At 35.5% G+C, this 23,906-nt stretch overlaps 1 protein-coding gene across 2 annotated transcripts in view; it reads left to right on the top strand.

Annotated features, from left to right (window-relative positions):
- The window catches only part of LOC126851996 (lachesin-like), a 152,891-nt gene that overhangs the window by 64,809 nt on the left and 64,176 nt on the right, over window positions 1-23,906 (top strand). For both annotated transcript variants that reach the window (XM_050596428.1, XM_050596427.1), the window contains exon 2: window positions 10,242-10,430. In XM_050596428.1, the coding sequence (XP_050452385.1) occupies window positions 10,379-10,430 (52 nt within the window). In that variant the 5' untranslated portion in view covers window positions 10,242-10,378. The remainder of the gene's footprint in view (window positions 1-10,241; window positions 10,431-23,906) is intronic.

Raw genomic sequence — 23,906 nt, 5'->3', positions numbered from 1 at the left:
CTCTCTAAATTACGTCTCCATTACGTCAGGTTTTAAAGTTATTTTGAATTTTAATATGAAAAATTAGCAATTTTTTATTTAAAAATTGGCATTGTTTTTTTTTTGTAACTGAAAATTTATAAAAAAAAAATGAATTAGAATCTCTGATTAGAATTACTTGAGAAAAATATTTTTTTGTTGGCCTGTATAATTAATAATCAAATTCGCTACTTTAAAAAGAAATTGAAGTTTATATTTAAAATTGTTTATATTGTGTGATATACTGGTTTCGAGAATATAAATATTTGTTTATATATTATTTTACGAAAGAAAGGTGAGGAGCATGAAAAATTCATCAACCGAATCTAAAAGAGAAATTCATATACCTAGAACTACAGGTAAAAGTGTAATAATAACCTCGCGCTTTCCAAGTAGATGGGAAAAAATTGTGATCGGCAGATGTGCGCATACGATTTATAGCGCATTTGGTTGCAGCGCTGCGCTGCTGAATCGCGCACTCGTGTAAGAGAGTCAACTTATATTATCTGGTCTGTAAAGAGAGAGAGGCAGGGAGAGGGTTTGAAGCATTCAATTTGCGCAGGTGTGTTGTTTCTCGCTACTTTCTCAATATTCGACGGGGCGCGGCGGCGCTGCCATTTCCCCGTGCGGCAGTAAACTCAGTTTTATTATTGATAGTCCGGCATTCGAAATACCGTTTCTCCTCTTCCCAGGAAACGGTCCTAGTCGCCTATACGACGAGCGATCTGAGCGCGATCTCACTCGCTCGCGCATAATAAGACGACAACTGATACGCGCGTCCGAAACATACGTGCATATACGTACATGTGTATACCAGGTGCTCGCTGTCATTTTATTTCTCCTCGTCTGAATTATTGGCAAGGCAAACCTTATTATTCTCGCCATGTATTACTAGTTTAAATTCCGAGCAGTAATGCTTCGTTTTACTCGTCATAAAATTCGCAAATTCGAGGCAAATGCTGCGCGGAAATGAAATTGCAGTGCGATCGAATATTTATATATAAATAAAATTGTGCGTTTTTTTTTTTTTTTATATAAAATCAAACTTTCATAAAATCTTAGTACGCGATGCAATCGCGATTTTATTTTTCTACTGCGAGAGCCGCTGACATTCTCAGGATGGTTAAGAAAGAACGAAAAAACGCAATCCTTATAAAGGCAATTAAAAAATATTACGCGAGACCCTCGGCCGGCAGCTCGCATTCAGCAACCTCGCCGATCCTCCAACCGGTTCTGCGCAAAATAAATATGCTAATTTCAGTCGTAAAATTTCCGACGGCGAAATTCCGCTGAATTCATTTGCGGACTTTTCCGCAAACTATACGCCATTGTACTTCCTCCCTCGCGCAGAGCGCAGTGTCGCGAAGAGCGATATATTAGAGCCCTTTCGCACAAAGAGCGAATTATGTTCGTGCTTATATGACGTTTCGAAGACCTACTAGACTGATTGTAATCCTCAAATGGCAAATTATCCATCATTCGGCAAGAACATATTTCGACTTGTAATTGTTGCAAGTAATTAGAAGAAGACACTTTGTCTTTGGAAAAAAAGAGAATACACAAAATTTGAATCTTAAATAAATTTTGATGCTTTCTTGAATGTACATTTAAATTTGTATCTAAGAATAGAGAACACATAATATTATATACATATAATTTTTTTTTTTTTAATTACATGTGCCAAGAACCTGGTAAAAGTTTAAGGATATTTTCGTTATATAATAGTGGAAAAAAAATTTTCAGAATTAAAAAAAAAACATGTTGCTTATGCTCATATTGTTTGAAAAATTAAATAAATAAATGCGGAGTAAAAAGAATTAAGGTATCATAAAATAATATGGTTTTTAATGTCTTTGTAAAAAAAATTATTGTGAAAATATTTTTCTTAATTTATAACAAAAAATTTTGATTGTAAATACTCTCTAAAATCAACTAAAAAAAGACTGAATAATTTGCAGAAAAAGGGAGAGAGAGAAATAATACTTTTCTACAATTTTTAAATGAGTAAATGTATCTAAATTAAATTTTGGACAAATATTTATTACAATTTTTTGAATATATGAAAATTTTTATTTTGTTAATTGTTTGACAATGTGTTTTCCTTGACAAATTAAATTTCCATTGACAAATTAAATACTACAACAAGCGATTTTCCAAAAGACTCAATACTAACTTTAAACCTGAATAACTTTTAAGCCATTAATAAGAGAATCGTACTTAGGTTTTACGCAGATACTCGAAATTAGAAATCTTTACGAAATCTTTATGCTTTTATAAATATTTTGACAAATGACACATACATCCTGAAACTTTTCCCTTCGTGAATCGTCGAATGTAAGGAATATTTTGTCGTTCGATAAAGATTTCTTAAACTATTCCGCATTCAACACGACGCAATCGTGCCTCTCGCTTACCGTAAATATGCGTGGAAATTGTAGGAAGCGATTAAGTAGCATTCGAGAGACCGAGTTAGCTAACTCCATTAGCATTCAAGGGATATGCTTTGTGGCGTCTTCTAATTTAATAGCGCAGTTTGGCTGGAAGCCACGACCTTTCGACTGCCGTGCTAGTTATGATAATAGCCCGAAAAGGAATTTCGATGCGCACACGTGTTGTATGTATGATTGGTATTCGCTATTGATAACCAGGTGCGGCATATCGCGCTATCGATCGTGATTCGTGTTAGGACAGGTGGTGGCTTTATTATAGTATATAATATAATATAATAAAGCGTATGAACTGACACACAATCGTGAATTAAAATAGCAACAAGTACTATATGTATATATAAATTTTAGTAAAATTCATATAAATTGTAGTAAATTCTCAAATTAAAATTAAAATAAAATTTATATAAATTCAGTAAAATTCATAAAAATTCCAATAAATTCATGAATTAATGTGAATATACAGGGTGTTTCTAAATAAATGTGAAAAATTAAAGGGGGTCTGTCATATAAACATATTTTATATCTCTCCTTAAGAAGTTACACTCTTCCAAAAAAAGGAGGTAAAAATTAGATTTTTATTTATTATAATTTTGTGTTGTAATTTTTGTTCCATTTTTTTCAATATTTACTATAATTATGTTTTGTTTCCTTTTTTATTCAAAAAATTAAATTTCTCGTAACTCGAAATCTATCTAGTTAGCATCGTGCTGATAATATAATTTATTTTTTTTTCTTGAAAACTATTGATTTTACGAGAAAAATAAAAGAAATAAAAAAGTTTCTATACGAATCAAGCATTCTAAACGCATATTTTTTAGTGATCACATTCCATCTGTTAAAAAGTTCTAATAAAAAATTGGATAGGAGTAATTAGTTTCATCCATTTAAAAAATAATAAGTATCCTTTCTATTAATGAAAACTGTTCATTAAATTCCTTTTTCTTTTACTTTGTTCAAAACTTAAAAAAAAAAAATTTATTTTTACCTTTTCCTTTGAAAAAATGTAACTCCTTAGGAAGGAATATAAGAGTGTATGTTTATATGAAAGACTCTCCTTAATTTTTTACAAAGAATGATCTAAAATTTTTCGCTCTTACTTAGAAACACCCTGTATATCCATTCAATATATATGATTCTTAATAATATAAAGAGTAAATTTAAAAAGATAATTTTATATAAAAAAAAGTGTTAATCTTTTTAAAAATATTATTGCTGTATCCGAAAGATACCGTGTTTGTCAAATGTTTCGCGTTTTTTGCCTTAAGAAGTTAACACATTTTCCTGCAGGCGTCTCGTTTCTAGGTGCGCATCTCCGGGTGAGATAAGTCCGGGGAAAAAAGTCACGTTCACGCGGTTTATCCGATTTTCCGCTCTCAACCGTCGACGCGCCACCGCCGATCTCTCGACGAAAGGAAGTGCGCGAGGCGAAAAAAAGAAGAAAAAAAGCCTGTCTCCGCCAACCGGGTACAGCACAACACTTTCGAAGCGATCGGCGCGAAGGCTCGGCAGATATTTTAATGGAAGTTCGAGGGAACTCGACTTAAGATATTTCGTTCGGGCGGGGGCGAGGCCGTTGAAGTGTTCATAATGAGATGTTAATGGAGTAGCCGGGGAAAAAAGGTCTGTCACTCGTCACGTCACGGTATCGACAGGTCTCTCTCTCCACGATCGGGATCCCCTCGGACTTTCTCCTTCGTCTCTCTTCTTCTTCTTCTTCTTCGTGTTTCTCGATTTTGATTTCTTTCTCATGCCGGGGAACGGCGAGCGTTCTCACCTTGTCGCGTGTTCTCCGATCGGAAAAGAAAAAAAAAAACGGGAAGCTTGTAATCCATTTTGCCTGTACCGCAGACTTTGCAAACGAACCTCGCTTAAAAACCCTTTCCGCGAGGATCGATTAATTGACAAGTAATCTTGCATCGAGGACGAAATCCTGCCGGGGAACTCATGACTCGGGGAGATAAAAAGGCGGAGCCAATATTTTTTATCCTAATGAGGATAGATGGTGGCCGCTAAAAGTACGAAGTCTCCCGTCATTTTTTAGCAATTATCGGCTCTGTTCGTCCCTTCGGCTATGCCGCGGGACGTTTTATACCCAACGATAATGATCTGTGATAAGGCGACACGGAGTGGAGCGAGCGAGTTGCCGGTGTTCATTAATTCCGCGATTATGCTTCTCGCAGTGAAATTACTCTCGGCATTTGAAAGAAGTCATCTATCAAGTTTACTTTAGTCAGACAGTTCAGGGACAGGGGATTGTATTTAAAACAAATATATGACTTAAGGGAATCTAAAAATGGAATTTATTAAAATCTGATCATGACAGTCTGCGACGCGTCGCTCAAATCGCCATGTAAATCAGCGTATTTATTTCAAATTAATTCGAGCGGAAATCTCGACCTCCCGAGATGAGACAAAACATTCTGCAAATAATGCGGTGAATAAAAAAAAAAAATAAACTCCGCCGTAAATATCGTCGAGGTCAAGATATCGATTTGCAAGATAATATTATAAGTCTCTTGTTGGAATAAAGTTCGAAACAAATTTGTTGAGAATTTCTTACGGGCATATGGCTGCATCACCGTGACGGACGTGAGAAATAACACAGATGGGATATACGGGGAAATATTTGATGCGATACAAGTTCAGTAGTTGTGAGTATCTTCAGCGAATATTTGATAACCCCAGGGACGCGCTGTCTAACCTGTAACCAGGAAATAACGCCGACGAGGGAGGCGGCAAGTGCCGGTATCACTTTGGATTTTCGACCAACTTTCTCTTTAATATAAATGTCCTCGTCAATCGCGAAGGCCGATTGCACGTAAACAGGGATTAAAGTCAATATAATTTCGAGTCTACGTTTCAACGAGCAGAAGAAAAATATAAAATAAAGCTTAAAAAAAAAAAAAATTAATTGCATAAATATTGAAAAATATCGTGCCATTTATTTCTTTTTTTGTCACCACGTTGCATTTAAATTCAAGAGTAATTAAAAAATATTAAAATGGATAATAACGCAAATGACAAAAGAATTGTTGAAAAATGTCAATTAAATAATTATTAACGTATTTTATCGCAGGCAATGTAAAACCTTGATGAACGAATGCTATCGATATTAATCGAAATAGATAAAGATTTTGCGCAGAAGATTGCATTTATTTTTGAATGCAGACAAATATAATATAATTACATAATTTATAAATTTTGGTCTTTAACTCGTTAATAAAAGTATTTTTATATCTCAAATCTATATGGTGTCGTTAAATTATATTTTTTTAAGGCGAGATATCAGTAATCGAGTTATAGATAAAAACTCACCAAATAAACCCTAAGATGAACGAATAGAATAAGCTAATGATAAGCGCAATCAACAACGCATCCTGTTTATTCGGTCCATCTCTCAACCTGACCTCTCGGGCTCAGACTGTTTTTTTTTTTTGACGTAACAATATCGTTTGTTAAAGCAAGATTTTAAACTCTTATCCCCACGATGTCGAGCAGCTTCCCAATTTCACATGCGTCTACGACGACGGCTCGAGAAAAACGGCTCGTCGATTCGGCGCGAAGTCGTTTCATCTTGACAAACTCGTAAAAGCGAGGCCGAGGGCCCGATAAACCCGTCCCGGAAAAGGTCGACGAGTAGCTGAATATTCACGAATTCGTCGACTTATCTATCTGTACACTAAGCGGGCTCGCATGTGCGCGCGTCTTACATATTCCCTATCTAACGTAGGTTTATTGACTCTCTCTCCCTCCCTCTCTCTCTCTCTCTCGCTCTCTCTCTCACTCTCGCGAACGGAACCAAATTTTGTCAAAGCACTCGAGAATCGTCTGAGAGAGTAGTGTATCAAATTTAAGCATTTCCTTATTCATATTTTCACCGGTTTTCGCATCATCTTTCCGTCGATTTCCCATTTTTCTCCAGAGCTTGATTAATTTTATCGTAAATTTGCAGTGAAGGGATAATTTTTTGAACAATATATGCATAATCATTATAATGAATAATAAAGGAAAATAAACATTTTTTAAATTAATTATTACATAGAGAAATATTAAAGTTGTAGCGGTCTAGTCTAACAAAAAAATTGCTCTGTTTTTATAAAATTGGAAATCAATGTTCTGAAATTTAATTACTTTTTTGAATAATTTGTTTAATTTTTTGTTAAATAAATAAAAATTTTTAATTTAAAAACTGAGAGATGTATAACATATTATGTGTTAAAAAGCCGCTTTTAAATTAAAGATTACAGTTTTTTAAATTTATTAGAGAGATAACAGTTTTTATCTTTTACACAAAAATTATAGAAAAACAAGTAAAAAATTATGCAAAATAGAAACTTGCTTCCCCATAATTTTACTTCTTTAACCTTATAAAAATGTCTCACATAAAAATATTTAGTCCGATATTCCAAAAGTTTGTGAAAGTTGAGGCGTGCACAAATATTTATTGAAAAATTCGTAAAGCAACTACATTTTTTTTTTTTTTTTTTAAAAAAATTCAAAATTTCATAAAAAATGAACCTTTTCACTAACTCTCATCAAATTCAATACCAACCAACCTTAAATGACATTTTATTCATAAAAATATTTAGCCCAATATCTCAAAATTTGTGAAAATTGGAGCAAGCGTGTATTTTTTTGTGCACATACATACACACATACGGACATTTTGTAAAAATGTGATTTTTCGACATTTTATAACATTTTAAATACACTTGTATCAAAATTGAAAAAAAAAAAAAAAAAATTTTTATGAAAACAAAGGTTCCTCTATAAGAAAGCAAAAAAAAAACATTTGTTTTTAGAAAATTAATTAATTATCACAAAATTTAATGCTAAAATAAAGATATTAAATAATATTACAAACTTCTTCTTCAAACATTTTATGCAGATAAGGAAATTATGTTTAACACGTAGTAAAATTTATAATTAGAATTTCTCGCAAGTAGCGATCTGCATATATCAGTATAGTCGTCATTCATGCGCATCAAGATGGTGCGTCCGACATTTATTCAAGAAACTGTTTTTCATCCTCTCCCGGACTCCTTGCCTATCTATCTCGCATCCATTATCACACTGCCGTCCGTGGTCCGCCAATTAATCACGAAAAGGAAATAAGATTTACCAACAGTCGTAGCTGAAAAATAATTATCTCGGCCGCATTATCTCGCACGCCAGCTTTATCACAAACCGCCCATTGCTTATCCTGTAATCTATGCACGTAACATCCTTGCGTACGCGCCGTTTATCGGCACGATATCCCTCTCCTTTAACCCGTTCTAATACACGTTTTACATTTACGATTACAAAAAGACAGGATTAGTAGACAGCAAAATTGATAGAATCGCTTTATCTATTGTAAGATAACACGTTTAATTATAGATAATCCTTCTATAAATTTCAAAGTTTATTTTATTCTTCGCAGAAATTTTTTGCCAGACGGCGAACTTACTTTGACAGATATCATATGTTTCTCCATCGACTGTCCGAAAGCGACAATAGGATTATCATTCTGTTTTGCTAGTCGCAAACGAGGCAGGTTACGGGTCAGGACCATCGAGAGATAACGCACGAATGCAAATTAACGTTAATCCCATTGGACACTTTTTGCACTTACGTGCAAGAGAGTCGAGTGACTCGTCGTCCTGCGGTCGTCCGTTGTCGACGCTGACATGGATTCATCGCCGATAACAAACCGCGGCGTCGCTCTAGCTTCGCATTTTATTCCACCGTCTCGTCTCGATATGTCAATGATGAAGAGCCGCGGTCTCCCTTTCTCCGTATTCTGTTTGCTTTAAACTTGCCAGCATCGATAATCGAGTTGGGCGATCGTTCAATGTGTTAACGTATTATTCTTCGCGCGCTGATGAAACGGAAACAAAACGGACGATGAATAGAGCGGCACTCGGATGTTTTAGTTGGATTAATGCATCGCGTTAAACGAGCAATAATCGACGGAAGTAAACATGGTTGTGAAACACGCGGCAAGGTACGGCGAGATATTTATGCACGGAGAAACGTAATTAATAATATTCACCGATAAAAAAACAAAGGTTCCACATATCTCTTTTATTCTATCCTCCAACAGGCATACTTTGCAATACAAGTTTTTTTTTTTTTTGATGACTTATGTAAATTTAAAAAAAATTGAAGCAAATTACATCACCTAAAATATTATTTGATACCTCCAATTTTATTGCCACTTGAATATGTTGTAAAGGAAGTTCTTCTGAATAATTTCTCGCAAGAAATTTGTGAGAGATGGCATTGGTTTAAAAGATATAATAAATTAAAGTACACTGTACTTATTTATTTTTTAATTATATTTTAATCACATTAAATTCATACATTAATTTCATACATATTTTCAAGTTAAAAATATCGAGATTTGGCATTGCTTATGGCATACTTTATTTCATTGCAATTTTAATTATCTATTTATTAATATATTATCACAGGACGATCGATAACAATAACCTGGGCAGTGCTTTGATTATTTTATGGTGATCGAAGACCGACTATTCGGGCGGTAGTGAATGACATTACTGGCAGTTTATCGTCGCTTAACAATCGTGTGCATAATGAACGGAAGTAAATTGTGAATCGCGAACCGTCCTAGTGCGTTTTAAGCGGACCTTACGTGGTATTTATAAAATCGACCACTCTTCACACAAGCCCCGTAATATCGCTATATTGTCCGCGATGAACATAAGTCATAAAATAATAGACGGCAGAGACACGCGTGATTAATCTCTCCCGCGACGACAGAAGGCGTCTAAAGCGGAAATGCATTTAGGAGCAATTTATCGCCGAATATATACGTGACACGTACTTACATAAACGTGACAAACGTGCTATTTGCATTCCATCCGCATTCGTTCTCGTAAATTCTGTGCCGACGCTCGTGATAATTTATAAATCCGCAGAAATAACTTATTTTAGCCGACAGCGCGCTCGTCAAAATTGTAACAGCGATGTAATTAAATTTACCGCGACGTTTATTATTTCATATAATTGTAAGACTCATATAAATAGTACCGCAATAAAAAAATATTATTATTTCCCTCCATAATACCGCAAGAGATATTATCTAAATTTTATTTAACGAAAATTATATTTCTAAAAAGACGAAAGCTTCTCTACATTTTAAACTTGTTTACAAAGGTAATTGTATTGTATTTATACAGTGTAAAGTTAAGTCTGTTAAAGGGGGTTATATATACGTTTGATCGAAATTAAGGAATTTTTATTGCGGATAAAATTATGTTTTATTAAAAAATGAAAATACATGCCTTGTAGAGTAGTCTTTTGAAAATATCTTTCTAAAATTTTAATAAAAAATATCAATGCTAAGACATTTATTAGATAAATAAATGTTTTCATTGTAATAAATAATATATTTCTGGAACAAAGAAACAGACGGGCGCGCAATCGCATTGATACAATTAATCGCGCAGTGACCGTAAACAAGGAGGGGAGGCGTCCAAAATGTCAAAGTAATTTCTTATTTAGAGGTCAGCGGGAAATTAAGGGCGCTCTTAGCAAACTTAGTCGATCGATGAATGTCATCAAGCGAAACGATACGCTCGATCGGAGAACGCGAACGCGACGCGACGACACCGCCGATAGGTGCTCGAGATGGAAAGCTGCAAACGTGCCGACGACGAGACGGAAAGTTCGGTCGCTGGAAACGAACGATAAAAGCGGCGAGCAACAACAGGACAGGAGGCTGGCCGATTCCGGGTAAATGATGGACGTGTAACGCTACTGTTTCAGGCATGCTATGCGTCAGAGCGCACCGGAAACGGCGGTTCGCGCAGAAGATGACGGGGTTAAGTAGATAAAGGGAGCGGAGCCTGGTTTGCCATCGACGATATTCCTCGGCTCCCCTTCTTTTCTCATCGCAGCGCACAATGCTCTACCATCGCGCCCTTGTCGTTCTCTTCGCTGTCAACGTGCCAATCGGTGAGTGAACTTCAACTTTTTTCCCTCAGTAGAGGAAGAACTTCTCCCTCGCCGCGGCTCGGATGGAATTTTCGAGAAAACTGACGCGAGTGAAATCTAGAATTTCCCGAGGAATTCGCGCGAGACACGCTATTCACATTTCCAACTGCGTATTGTGCATATAAAACTCGCAAAGGAAATAAGTAATGTTCAATATGCAATGGGTATTTTATAAGTATTAGCCGGCAAAGTTGGCTCTCCCAAGTTTTTACTCAAACTTCCAACAATATATCGGGAAATTCTAAATTTTATTTAAATATATTTATTTACTTTTAGCATCTTAAATTCTTCATTATACAGTCGTAATGTATAAAAATAATTTATGTTAAAAGATATCTTGAAAAATCATGTTGGAAAAAAATTTGCCAAAATGCATTTATATACGTAGCAATCAATGCATAAGAAAATCGAGATGCGTATGCACAATTTGAACGGCCACCATCTGTCACATATATCATTCGCGGTCCATTACATCGAGCTGTGCGCTTATTGCGATTGACGCGGGGAGTCGATACATCCTGAAAGGTGTCCAATACGAAATCCGTTGTGTCCGACAACGAGCAATAACGCAGATGCAACGGGGCCACACAACGGCCAACGGTGTTGTTATATTTCGCAGTCCGGAAAATAAATAAAGCGCGGCTCGAGTATGCCACACTTTGCTCGCGGCAAGCGCCCACCGTCGAGCTGTCAGATTCTTGCCCGAATGTTTATCCAATAGCAGTGAATAGAGGAGAAGCGATCGCGCTTTTTTTTGTTTTTCTTTTTTTTTTTACAAATATTTCATCTTGTACCGCGTTGCGAGATTTATCGCATCGAGTTATTCTATCTTAGTATCGCATATCTAAATATATGGATGGCCAAACATTTATCAAATTCCGCCGGTGACTTTCTCCTTTCCCACGTAAATAAATTTTGATTTTAATAATGGACGAAAGAATAATCAAAAGTAGTGCTTTATGTCACGCGAGGCAAACCGATTATCTCTATGTCGAATTAAAAATATTTTGGATTATCAGATCTCTCTCTTAAACCGATTAAATGTTAATAAATTTTATTAAAATAATTTAAAAAATATATTTAATTCATTTAAAATTTCTTTTAACAACGAGAAGAAAGACGGAAAATAAATTTGTGTTTTTATTAACGTTTTTATTAATTTACTTATTTATATATAATAATTAAATAGTTTTTGTTTGATCTCGAATGTAGCTATCCTGAATTCTGTTACCTCTTAAAGAATCGTGATAAAAGCTTAATAGCTTGTGTATCGCTGTTTAATTGCTCTTTCCTTTTTCTGTGATTGATGTAGCGATTAACTGCTCGAACAATCGGTTCAATGCTATAAATTCGATTTAACCTCAGCCGTACTCCATCTTGACATAATGCCACCAACAGAGAGTAGAAATGTACTACATAACTATTGATTATCCATCAACCATCGACAATTGTGTCGATAATAAATTAAAATAGTACAATTTGCTTGCGTTAAAATAATTCCGAAAAGGTGCAAAACGAGCAATTACATAAAATTATTTTTTAAGCAAATAAATACGTCATGTTCTTAAATGTCAAATTAATTTTTATATTTCTCTTAATTCTATATTTATGAGATAAACTCAATGATACTGTATCGAGATTGATGGAATTCTCTTTCATTTAAAATTAACGCAAATTTTCGAAAAAGAAAGCAACGTGTATATTTTCACACAAAACAAAAAGATTTCTCTCAATCTAGAAATTAGCAATTGTATTATTAGGTAAACAATACAGAAATAATACGATCGTTTCTTTTTTGGATTTACTGAATATTATTTATTTTCTTTCATGTATTTTGCGTGAGGCAGTTAAAAGCAAGCCATAAATAATTCGAAAGCGCGCACGCACAGTATATACGAAATACTCAAGTCTGAATTTATTCGAAATTAGCATGAGTTAGTCGCGAAATAATGAACGAACGTTCGTCGCGAGGTCCGAGCCGCGAACGGCAACATCTGGTGCCGAGAGAGAGAGAGAGAGAGAGAGAGAGAGAGAGAGAGAGATTGAGAGAAGTACACCGTGATACTAAATATACGTATATTATACGAACGCGCGCTGTTTATCTCGAATATACTGCCAGCACCCAAAGTGCGTGAGGAAGGCCGGCGGGCATGGTCCCTGTCTCTGATGTTTATTGGTACTAGGAGCATCCACCACACGTAGTAAAATTAATGATAGCTTGTTTAGATTACAGTCGGCGAACGGTAGTTAGTCCCTCTCCGGTAATCTACCATTGCAATCTGGCAGCATCACTTAGCTCTCGCACGACTGCGTCGCGAGGTACAAGATGACTCATAAGAATAAAACAATAATTTGATTATTGAAAATATAAAATATCAATGTGAAGACACATCTCAAATCCACATTATTGTATGAATAAAAAATTGAAAATTAATTAATTTAATTTAATTAAAAAATAGGCTTGATTGAAACTTGGTAAGATGTGTGAAGAAAAATAAAATAAAATAAAAATTGTAAAAAATATTAAAATAAGTTCAAACACGAATCTAATCAGGTGCTAAAATAATATTTTGCAATTTTTTTTCCAAGACATGTTAGAGATTGAAAACAAATTTACGCAGGTTATTTATCTCGTGCGCCAATATTGATATTAATGTCCACCATTATCGCTCTAGGTATTAAGCATTTAACGACAGTATAAAAAAAAAAGGTAAAAAAAAAATTGAGAAGGTAGATTCACGGTGGCGATCCGGAGATGGGGGCTCGCGCAATTTGCAATCGACGGGATATATACGTCCTATAATCCGTCCTGTGCAACGCCGACGACGTCCGATGCAGATGCAGCAGCGGAGGATCGGTGCCAAATACGTTTATACGGGCCACGGGAAATGGGCACGTAGATCCCAGATATGGCGGGTCCTCCAGCGTGGATCGCCCCGGTCTGGTCAACTTCTGGCCCTGATGTTTATTCGGCGCAAGTGGAAGCGCCGACTGCGCTTGTCGTTCGAATTAATTTACCGCTTGCGGGCCTCCGGTCTCTTCACACAGATATAGATAGAGACAGAGATACGAGAACGGAGAGATAAATAGATAGAGATAGAGAGAAAGAGAGACAGGTGGAGAGTCTCGGCGGTGTTTGATTTTATTTCGTTAAAAATCATGAAGAGAGAGAAAGATATATATATATATATATATATATATATATATACAGGATGGCCCCGAATGTTCCAGCCAGACTTTGAGATCTTTTAGGAAATTTAATTCTGAACAAAAAATTTCTTATAAACATGAGTCGAAAAATGCTTTCTTAAGAAGTTATCGCTGAAAAATCTCTGAAATCGTGATTATATTACACATTTTTCCAAATATCATGGAAAATGTGCGTCTTTAAACAAAAAGTACCGAAACAAAAGTTGTAGAAAATTAAATTATCTTTTAAATGAGATTAAAATGATTGTAGTACGTTCCATAGGTTTTGAGATAACCAGTTTCAACTGTACAAAAAAATAATTTCTTTTTTTGCTATCGACATAACTTTTTAAAGATACTCTCCATTTAAAAAATATTTTACAGTGCTGCTTTAATTTAAAAAGAAGAATTACTTTATTTTTATGAAAGAAAAAGATTTTTCTTTTTTTATTATTATTGATTTTTCTCCAAGAAATTTATTAAGCTTCATCTTCTTTTTATTTTATTTCTCAAAACTAATGGAACGTATTACAATTATTTTGATCTCATTTAAAAGATAATTTAATTCTCTACAACTTTTGTTTCGGTACTTTTTATTAAAAAACGCATATATTCCCTGATATTTGTAAAAACATAATATTTAAATTAACAATTTTTTAAAATGTTGTCACGTTGTTTTATTTTAGTTTAAATTTAAACATTTACAAAAAATATTAAGAAATGTATGATTACTTAAATAGCTTCATAGCTTAAATAAGCCCAATTTTTATATCTTTTTTAATAAATCTAATAAAGGTCGAAACTACAGAGAGGAGCATGAAAAAAAAGAAGAGAGATCGCGCTTTGTATCATTTATATACTTTTCAAGCGCTTATTCTGCGCGGTTATCGTCTCTTTGGCCGTTCAAACACTAAAGCGCATTGTCGAAAATTACAAAATCAAATTGGCAGCGCAATATCGTAAAACGATATGCATGCCAACCGCGAGGAACACCATCTCACGTTCACGTCGTAAAGAAGAAACCTTTGAATGCCTTACCCGCCGCTGTAAGACGCTACAAGTCGAGCGTTTCCGGATGCATCATGAAAAATGCACCATCCGATCGTGTTCAGAGCCGACGCATCGGAAGGTGGACTTTGGTCCGAGATTTGACTCCGTGAATCGGGACGAACTAGTTGCCTAGCTAAGGGAGGGCGAAAGGAAGAAAGAGAGAAACGAAAGCGACTGAAGTTTTCTTACGTCCGGTGACCGGATAAGATTGTTTGTCTATATCGCGGATCACCGGCGAGAGATTCGCCGATTGTTCCACGGGGCCATCGCCGGCTTCGCCTTTCCATCCCCTCCCTCCCTCCCGCCGCCGCCCTCGGCGCGCCTTATCGAGCAAACAACGATCTTTCCGGCCAAATTGGTCGGTCTGACTCGGAGCCGAGTAAAACGTGATTAATCGCTCTCCTTTCGCGGGGATGTATCCGCCTCGCCAACCCTCCGGTGGTTATATAGCGATAAACGGATAACCGCGGTCCAGAATCCAATCGAGTCTCGCCCCGATATAGAACGGCGCGCATCGTCTTCGATCTAACGAAAAAAAGCGACACGGAGGAAGGAAATAGAAAGAGAGAGAGAGAGAGAGAGAGAGAGAGAAGAAAGAGGAAATACGTTGGCTAGGTGTTAGTTCGTTAAACTGATTTCTCTCTTCCTTCAGCCTTTTCATTGTAAAAGTTTGACTTCTCTTGCGATTGCGTCTATTCTACTTTCGAACGCTTGCGTCTTTTGTCCAAATAAGTTAACCGTTTAATAATTCCAAGTTTTCGAGATAAGCGAGTCATTGATTAACAGTACTCTTTTCAGAGAAATAATATATATTAAGATATTTGTTTTATTTATTTATTTTAAGATAAATATATTTCATTATTTGTTTTAAGATAAATGTATTTGAAGATATTTTTGCCTTTGCTTTTCGTAAAATAAATATTGTTTTTTTAAATTATTTTGATTTATATATTAATTGTGTGGATTTATTTTTATTAAATTTTTGGCAAAATAATGTCATTTGCTTTGATATACATGTAAATACTGTGAACACTAATATTTTTTAGAAAAGTGTGTTTAAAATTTTTAAATGATGTATTGAAAAATTGAGTAGAGGATTGAACAAACTTTAAACATTCTAATATTGTGTTATATTTATTTATCAAAGTTGACTTTAAAATTTTTCCTTGCATGTCCTTTCAAAACGAATAGAGCGATTATCTTTTATTATTATTATTTTTTTTTTTAAATTAACCATTAGGAAAAAAAAAATATAATTGCAAAAGAAAGTAAGGTTTAACGTGTTTAATCCTTTCCAAACGGCGGCAACCTTTGAAAAATTACGGCTGTGTATTTCAAAGAAGGGAAAAGTACCATTTCCTTTAATTACTGTGCTTGTGTGAGGCTTTAGGAAGAGAAGGCGTCTACCTGAAAATCGTTATGCTACTTCAAAGCCACTCGGCATTACTGCTTTTAATTGCGAACCGAATAAATTATTCAACTCATTTGACCTTATTGCACTAATTATATATCTTGTCAGAATTTTTTCTTTTCATATAAAGTAAAATAAGTAAAAATAATCTCTATTTATATCCGATTAAAATAACTGCATCATTATTTTAGAATTATATGTTCAAACGCAAATTATAAAACGCAGTACTAATATTTAAAAAAATTAATTGCAGATCTGAAAAAATAGATTATTAAGGTCAGAAAAACAAGATTGAAGTTTAATATGCAATAGGATTATTCAAGGTTTTTTTTTTAAATTTAATTCTTGTCTGCTGTATTTGGCTTTTTTATAAATATCTTGATCATTTAATCAGATATAAAAAGTTTGTGGTCGAAATCAGACTTAAGCGTGACGGATCGTCGCGAGTCGTATCGCACGAAATTCAGGAAAAGCGAAACGCGGGCAAAAGGTGAGATGTATGCGTGTCGAGATATGAGATAGCTACTTTATCGCCGGCTTATCCACGCCTCGTGGTCGAAAAAAAAAAGACGAGGCTCTAGCACGCGACCCCTTCAATCTCGGAATGACGTTTGCATTCTTGGCGAATCGCGCGCTTTTGAAATCCGCAAGACAATATCGATTTTTTGATCGAGCGCACAAAACTTAGTATATTTTGAACAAATTTTGAAATCAAATTATATTAATAAAAATTCGCTCCATTCTTTGAATAGAATCTTAATTTTTTTAATTTCAAACATTAGGTAATAAAATATAATAAATAAGGTACGATTTAAAATTCCATTAAAATAAAGTTTATCTAAAATTAAGCAGAGAAATCCCCCCAAAGGAAACTTAAAGCTTAAAAAATGGCTATTTTTAAGGATTTTTTTTCTGATAAATAATTGGTTTTATTTTAAATCACGTTATTAATGTCACAAAGTATATAATTTAAACTACTTTTTGTGAAATACTTTGTGATGTTAATAAAATAGTTTGTAAAAAAAATAACTATATATTTAAAAAAATTTTTTTACACTGATTTTCCCCCTTAAATGATTTCGATTAAAGTAACGATTAATTTTGAAACTGATAATTTTGAAAAAGCTCGTATTAAATCTATAAGTTTTATTGAAAAAGGATCGACTTAAAATTAAGAAAAAAAAAACGTACACAAAAATGCGGCGAACGTAACTAACTCTATCACGTAAACAAGGAAGGGATACCTGATTGCGTCCCGTATTTGGCTAGGCCCCGCTACAAGTTTACCCCTACTGTGACAACGTAGTGCATATACTACGACGATGCTGCACAAGTTCACACGAATGGTTGACCTCGTAGAAGTTTACCCCACCCCGTATACCTGGTAGCGGTATTCCATTAACTTCTGTCAACGACAAGCACCACAAGCTGCTCATCCGTGTCCCGAATGCGGCAATAAGTTAAAATCAAGCGTTTAGATCCGATCTTTTCAGGAATTTTTAAACGACAATTTCAATCTCGCGATTGAAGCGTAAAAGAACAATTTTTATTATAATAACTTAGTGCCTTTAAATTAAAAACTGGGAAAGAAGTTTCTGCTTATAACAAATTTTTCTCATTTTGTTAAGCAATTATTTATCAAAATTATATCGCACGATCATGACTTTATTTTTTATATGATATATTTTATCTAATACCGGATGATGTGTGCGATAAAAAATTACAAAAACTATTTTTGACAGCATTCATATATTGTATGAATTAATACGTATTAATTATATGTTATAATGTTTACGTAAATTCCTTAATAATTAAATTTGATTATTATTATATATATACTTATTATTATTATTATTATTATTATTATTATTATTATATTATTTATATTATTATATAAATTATATTAATTTTATTATTATATATTATTATAAATTATTTGAGTAAAACAAAATATTAGTCGTATTTTCTCCAACCCTTTTACAGTCAAATTTTGTAAAAGAATCCCAGCTATGTGTCGGACCTTACATCGTGCTTGTCTTCGATGCGAGCGCGTTGAAGCGCTTCGTCTGTACGCGCGTGCATGCCGGAATCGCGTGGCCCGTGACAGGTGGACGGGGGAGGAGGGGCCGCCGATCTGATCGTATTGCATTGCCGGAGACGCGCTGCCGGGTCGCATCGCGTCGCGTCGCATCGCTCGTGGCGGAGATTCGAAAGTAGATCGGGAAACGGCGGGGCAAAGGCGTGCGACAGACAGGCGAGGTAATACATACAATCTCCCTTGTTGTCTGGCATCGGGTTGCCGTAGAAAGAGGATTGGGAGAGACGGAGAAGAAGACGGGAAGAAAGAGAGAGAGAGAGAGAGAGACCAAAAGAGCGAGAGAGAAAGAACTATTTCTGGAACCGAAAGAGAAATGGAGAGAGAGAGAGAGAGAAAGGAGAGCAAACGGATAGACGGAGACGGGGAGGGAGAGGGAGGGAGAGGGGTGGAATCTGGACAGGAGACCTGAAGAGCTTTGAAATGTCTGACAGCCGCCGGAAGTCTTATAAACAATCCCGGGAGCGGCGGAAACACACCGGGAGCGAACTATCCCCGACCTCGCGCAAAGAGGATCAATGGAGAACGGAATGCGTGTAAACAACGGAGAGCTGTTACGTATGCGTGTGTGTGTGTGTGTGTGTGTGTGTGTATATGTACGTATGTATGTGTACGCATGGGAAGTCATCTCTCTCTCTCTCTCTCTCTCTCTCTCTCTCTCTCTTTGCCTCTCTTTTCTCACTCCCACGTAAAACACACCCATACACAGACTGTGGGAGGACGGACCACGGGATTGCATCTCTCTGCGAAAATGCGGCCAGCACATTCCTACAAGCTGAGTACTCGCATTAGTTGGGTGAAATCTGAGAATTAGGAAAAACTTGATTATTGGCTTAGTTTTCAGAATAGTTAAATGGACACACGCGTGAAAGAGCCGCGCGGATGTGAATGCGCGTGTTCGTCGAATGCGGTGGTTTTGTATTCCATTTTCCATTTACGACAGCTACGAAATTTTAGGAGCTTTTACGATTGTCGCATTAAGTAAACAAGAATGATCGTGTTTAATGCATTTTTTTTTTAATACAATAATAATCGCTTATCGCGCAGGATTTACATGATATGGATTAAAAATAAAAGTTCGATATTAATCGAAATAAAATTTGATTGAATAAAAATATATGAAATATATGAAAAATAAATGAAATAAAATATACAAAATTGTGTAAATTAACAATTTGCACATTGCTTCCTCATAATTTTATTTCATAAAAAATAAACTGTTTCAGCAATTCTAATTAAATTCATTATCAATCATCCTTTAGAATTGATATTCTTTAATGTAAAGAATATTTAGCCTAATATCTCAAAATTTACGAAAGTTGGAGCAACCACACTCTTTAAAAACAAAAATCAAATTTAAGAAAAAATGGACCCTTTCCCCAAATCTAATCAAATTCAATATCAATCATCCTTTAATAGCATTCTATTCACATAAAAAGATTTACACCGATATCTCAAAATTTGCGGAAGTTAGAGCAACCACGTCCTTTTTGTGCACATGCATACATACATACATACGTACATATTTTCGATATTTTGTTAAAATATGTTTTTTGCGCGTTTTAGAACATTCACATTGGCATCAAAATTTGAAAAAAGAAAATATCGACAAAAACAAAGCTTCCTCTGATGAGGAAGCAAAAATAACAGAATTAAATTACATAAAAATTTTCAAATTTTTATAATTAAAACAGATTTTTTTTCTAAATAATACCTCTTTCTCTCTCTCTCTCTCTCTCTCTCTTCCAATATCATGTCGTTTCTTATATATCTTTCACTCTAGAATATACATCTTTCTCTCTGATTTTCCAGCCAGTTTCCATTATACGCGGACTCAAGCTCCGCGAAATGTTCCATTCGTCTACATCGATCGGGGGGAAGGGAGGGGGAGAGGGAAGGGGAGGGTGGCGACGAGCGAGCGCCCCGGCGGATATCGCGCGGCGCGCAGAAAATCGACGACAAAAGCGACAACCTGTTCGCTCGACCTCGGCGACCATGGAAAATATACGCGGTCCGAGGCGAAGGATATCCCGTTCGGAAAATCCTTTTCAGAATCGCGTCCGTCTGCCATTGCTATGTATGACGCACAGACAGCTCGTCGGCGTACCCATCTTGCATTATGCATCTCGTCATAATGCAACCCCTCCACCCCGGGGGGAGGGGGAGGAGGGGAGGTTGAAAAACGGACGGTTGGAAAAGAGAGAGAGAGAGAGAGAGAGAGAGAGAGAGAGAGAGAGATGGAGGGATGGGTGCGAGCGCCAGATTCGCGAATTTCTTTTGCCTGTTTTGCAACATCCTCGGCATGCATTCGACGACCCTCTCCCCCCTCCCCATGCGATATCCTGCACGCGCGGCGCGTCTCTCTCTCTCTCTCTCCTGTTTAACACATAATCACGGCCCGGTAGGATACACTTGGCATTGCGTTCACGTGCGATCGGAGAAACCGTTTCCACCTCGCTCATTTTCTGATTATGAAATTATATCGCGCCCCTGAGAATATCGACGCCGCGATTAGGCAAAATTCCCCGTCTGAGAAGTGTATTCCTATCCGGATATCCACTATATATCATACCTATTTGTCTGGGATGATTTCAATTATATGGGGTTATCTGAAAAAACGTGCGCTCTCTCGTTCTCTCTAAGTTTTTTTATTACAAATAAAAATTTCGCTCAAAAAAACAATTGTTGTCCACATCAATTTGATTTCTGCAATTAATCATAGTTTTGACAGTTCTTTTTAAGAAAAAAAAAAAAAATTAATAAAATATTAAATTTTTTTCTTTTTATCAAAATATAAACAATTAATTTAATGATCGTTAAATTTTCGATTATTTATTTAACAGTATAGTTGACTGGATTTCCCAAAAGAAAATATTGACACTTAAATAGGAAGGGAATGAGATTGTTATTTTCCACTAACCGGGTTTCCTCTGTAAAATCTAAAATAACAAGAAGCAGATTCTCTTACACGTTGCCGTTAAATGCAGCTCTGCGAGTCGTGTTATTCGTTTCCCTTTATCTCAGCTTAAACAAGAACGCAAACGATAGTCCGTGCGGAGGCTTAAACGGTTCTCCCACGCTGTATTTAGGCGGATAAGAGATCTCTCATCGGAGGAAAATAAGTGCCCCTCTCGACGAAGTGAAACACAACCTCGCCAAGCGGCAAAATAATAACGGAATAATAACGGAAGTCCATCGCGCCTTTGATGAGAATTTTATCGCGTTACGAACGCAAACACCTTACCAAGCACTTCGCGTCTAAAAAAGCTCTTTAATATCGTTTTTATTAAAATTGACCAATTGCCGGCCTCTTTATTCACTTGCAACATTGCGGTCAAGAAGAACGCTTCTACATAATTAAGGAGTTTTCTTCTTCATTGAAACAATCATTTAAAAACGAAAGTATAAAGTATTGAAAAGAATCGATAATGATTTCAATTTAGTAAAAAGTTTTATTATCCTTTCTCGATTATCAATTTAATCTGCAATTTATCCGTAATTTTATTAAAATTTTAATGATCATTTTAAAGTTTAAAATGCAGAACAATCATGCCTCTTCATTCATTCATCGTAGAGTTTATATTCGCAGGTATAAACCTGCGCTAGCGTGCCAGAACTTAAGATGTTTAATAAACTTTTGACGTGTAACGAAGAACTTTAGCTATTCATTATGCGGAGATAATACCAACAAAAGAGAACACGTTCATTAATCGATTTTTCGAAGGAGCTATGATGTTTGTCGTTGCGCACAAATATGCAAAAAAAACAAAAAAAAAATAATGACCAGAATACAAATTTGAATACAAATTTTATATTTACGATACACATGCACCGTGTGTTAAATATTTATAATTGTAAGAAATAAAAAATTTCTTTCGTAATTTTCTTTGTCACAAAGGATTTTTTTTAAATGAACTGCATGTATCAGCTGATTATGTCATCACGACGTAAATCTGATTTCAATAACATTGTCACATTATGTGAGCCCATTTATTTTTTATCGATTCGTATTCTATCGCGTGCTTTATTAAAAAAAAAAAAAATACGAACTTATCACTGCGTGTGCGTCAACACGATGAATCAACTTTATTTTTTTCCGAAACCGATCAGAATCACCAAAGCCAACCGAAGCGACGAATACACAACTATTGCGTTACACGGAAAAATACCCCGTGGAGATGCGCTAAAGCTGAAACAGAAAAAAAAAGAAGAATATTTCTCCGCGGCACACATAGTCATAGCGATTCCACGGCATCTCTCTTTGAAACGATACGAGTCCGCGCTCATGAAAGCCCGAACGGAATCAATGGGACCGCGTTGTGGAAACGTGAAATTCTCAAAACGGGAGTTTAGATTCCATTTTACATAACAAGAAAAATAGCCGAATAAAATTTCAACCATCTTCGTGGACGTACTTCTAGCGAATTCTTGATCAGAAATAAAAAAATTGCGATTCTATAAAAATATAAAAAAGTGAAAAAATAAGGTATACCTCTTTAACTCGATAATGCAAACATTGAAAATGTCGCAAAAAGAAATATTTTCTTAAAATATAAGACAATAGCTTCAGTTGCACGTATAAATTAAAAAAAAAAAAATTATAAAATGGCGGACTTTTGAAGAGAAAAGTTTCTAAATCGATGAAACATTGACGTCTGTTTTTTAATATATATAAAAAAAAAAAATAAATTATTCAATTAAAAATTCCATACGTACAACTGAAGCTATTGTCTCATATTTTAAGAAAATACTTGTTTTTTTTATTTCAAAGCTTTCGTTGCCCTGCTACGCAAGCATCCGTTTTTTTTTGACATTTCACAATTTTAGCTATATAAATATTAATATTTTTTAATGAAAATTTTACAAAAAATAGTTCAAATTATATATATTTTGTGACGTTAATAACGAAAAAAAAACAACTATTTATTAGAAAAAAATAGTCTTTTTTTAATCATTACACTGGTTTCTTTCCTTAACAAAAAAATGTTTATTTTAAAATCTTCTATATTCCCTTCAAAGTTTAATTTTTTAACATCCTGTATATTGAAACACATAAATCAGTAATTTTTAAGTACCATAGCGCGCGAATTACTTCTCAATGCTGCATGTTTGAGTACCTTATCATCAATATTTTATGATGATAATATTAAAATTCCGATAGTGTTGACGATAATGATTCTACCTTCTCCGAATCCAACAATTCGCGCAGATGGATGCAGATCGCCTTTCGAAGATGACGGCAAAGAGGGAAGAGAGAGAGAGAGAGAGAGAGAGAGAGAGAGAGAGAGAGAGAGAGAGAGAGAGAGAGAGAGACACGGAGCGACGACGAGGATCTCGAAACGCGGGCGAGCGAGCTCGTTTCGAAATAACTCTGAAGAGTGATTCCGTTGGCAGACGGGGCGTGTAACGTATGTAACGTAACACGCGCGGTGTCATCTGTGCCGTGGCCATTTGTCCGAACCTCGTTCGGGCAAAAGAGAGAGAGAGAGAGAGAGAGAGAGAGAGAGCGGGCGTTGCTCTCGCATCCGATGCGGCTCGCGCTATCAAAAGAGCGCGGACGAGCTCTGCGCCGGCGTTGATAACGGCTCGCCGCCGTTCATATTTTACGCCGCGCTCATCAATAATTCATGCCGTGAATAATGCGCCGCTGTTTCGCGTTACTTTATACCGGGGAGGGGAGGAGGGAGGGGGA

Source organism: Cataglyphis hispanica, chromosome 9, assembly GCF_021464435.1.
Source record: "Cataglyphis hispanica isolate Lineage 1 chromosome 9, ULB_Chis1_1.0, whole genome shotgun sequence".
Taxonomy (NCBI): domain Eukaryota; kingdom Metazoa; phylum Arthropoda; class Insecta; order Hymenoptera; family Formicidae; genus Cataglyphis; species Cataglyphis hispanica.
The sequence above is the reverse complement of the archived record's forward strand: the minus strand, read 5'-3'. Positions and strand labels throughout refer to the sequence as shown.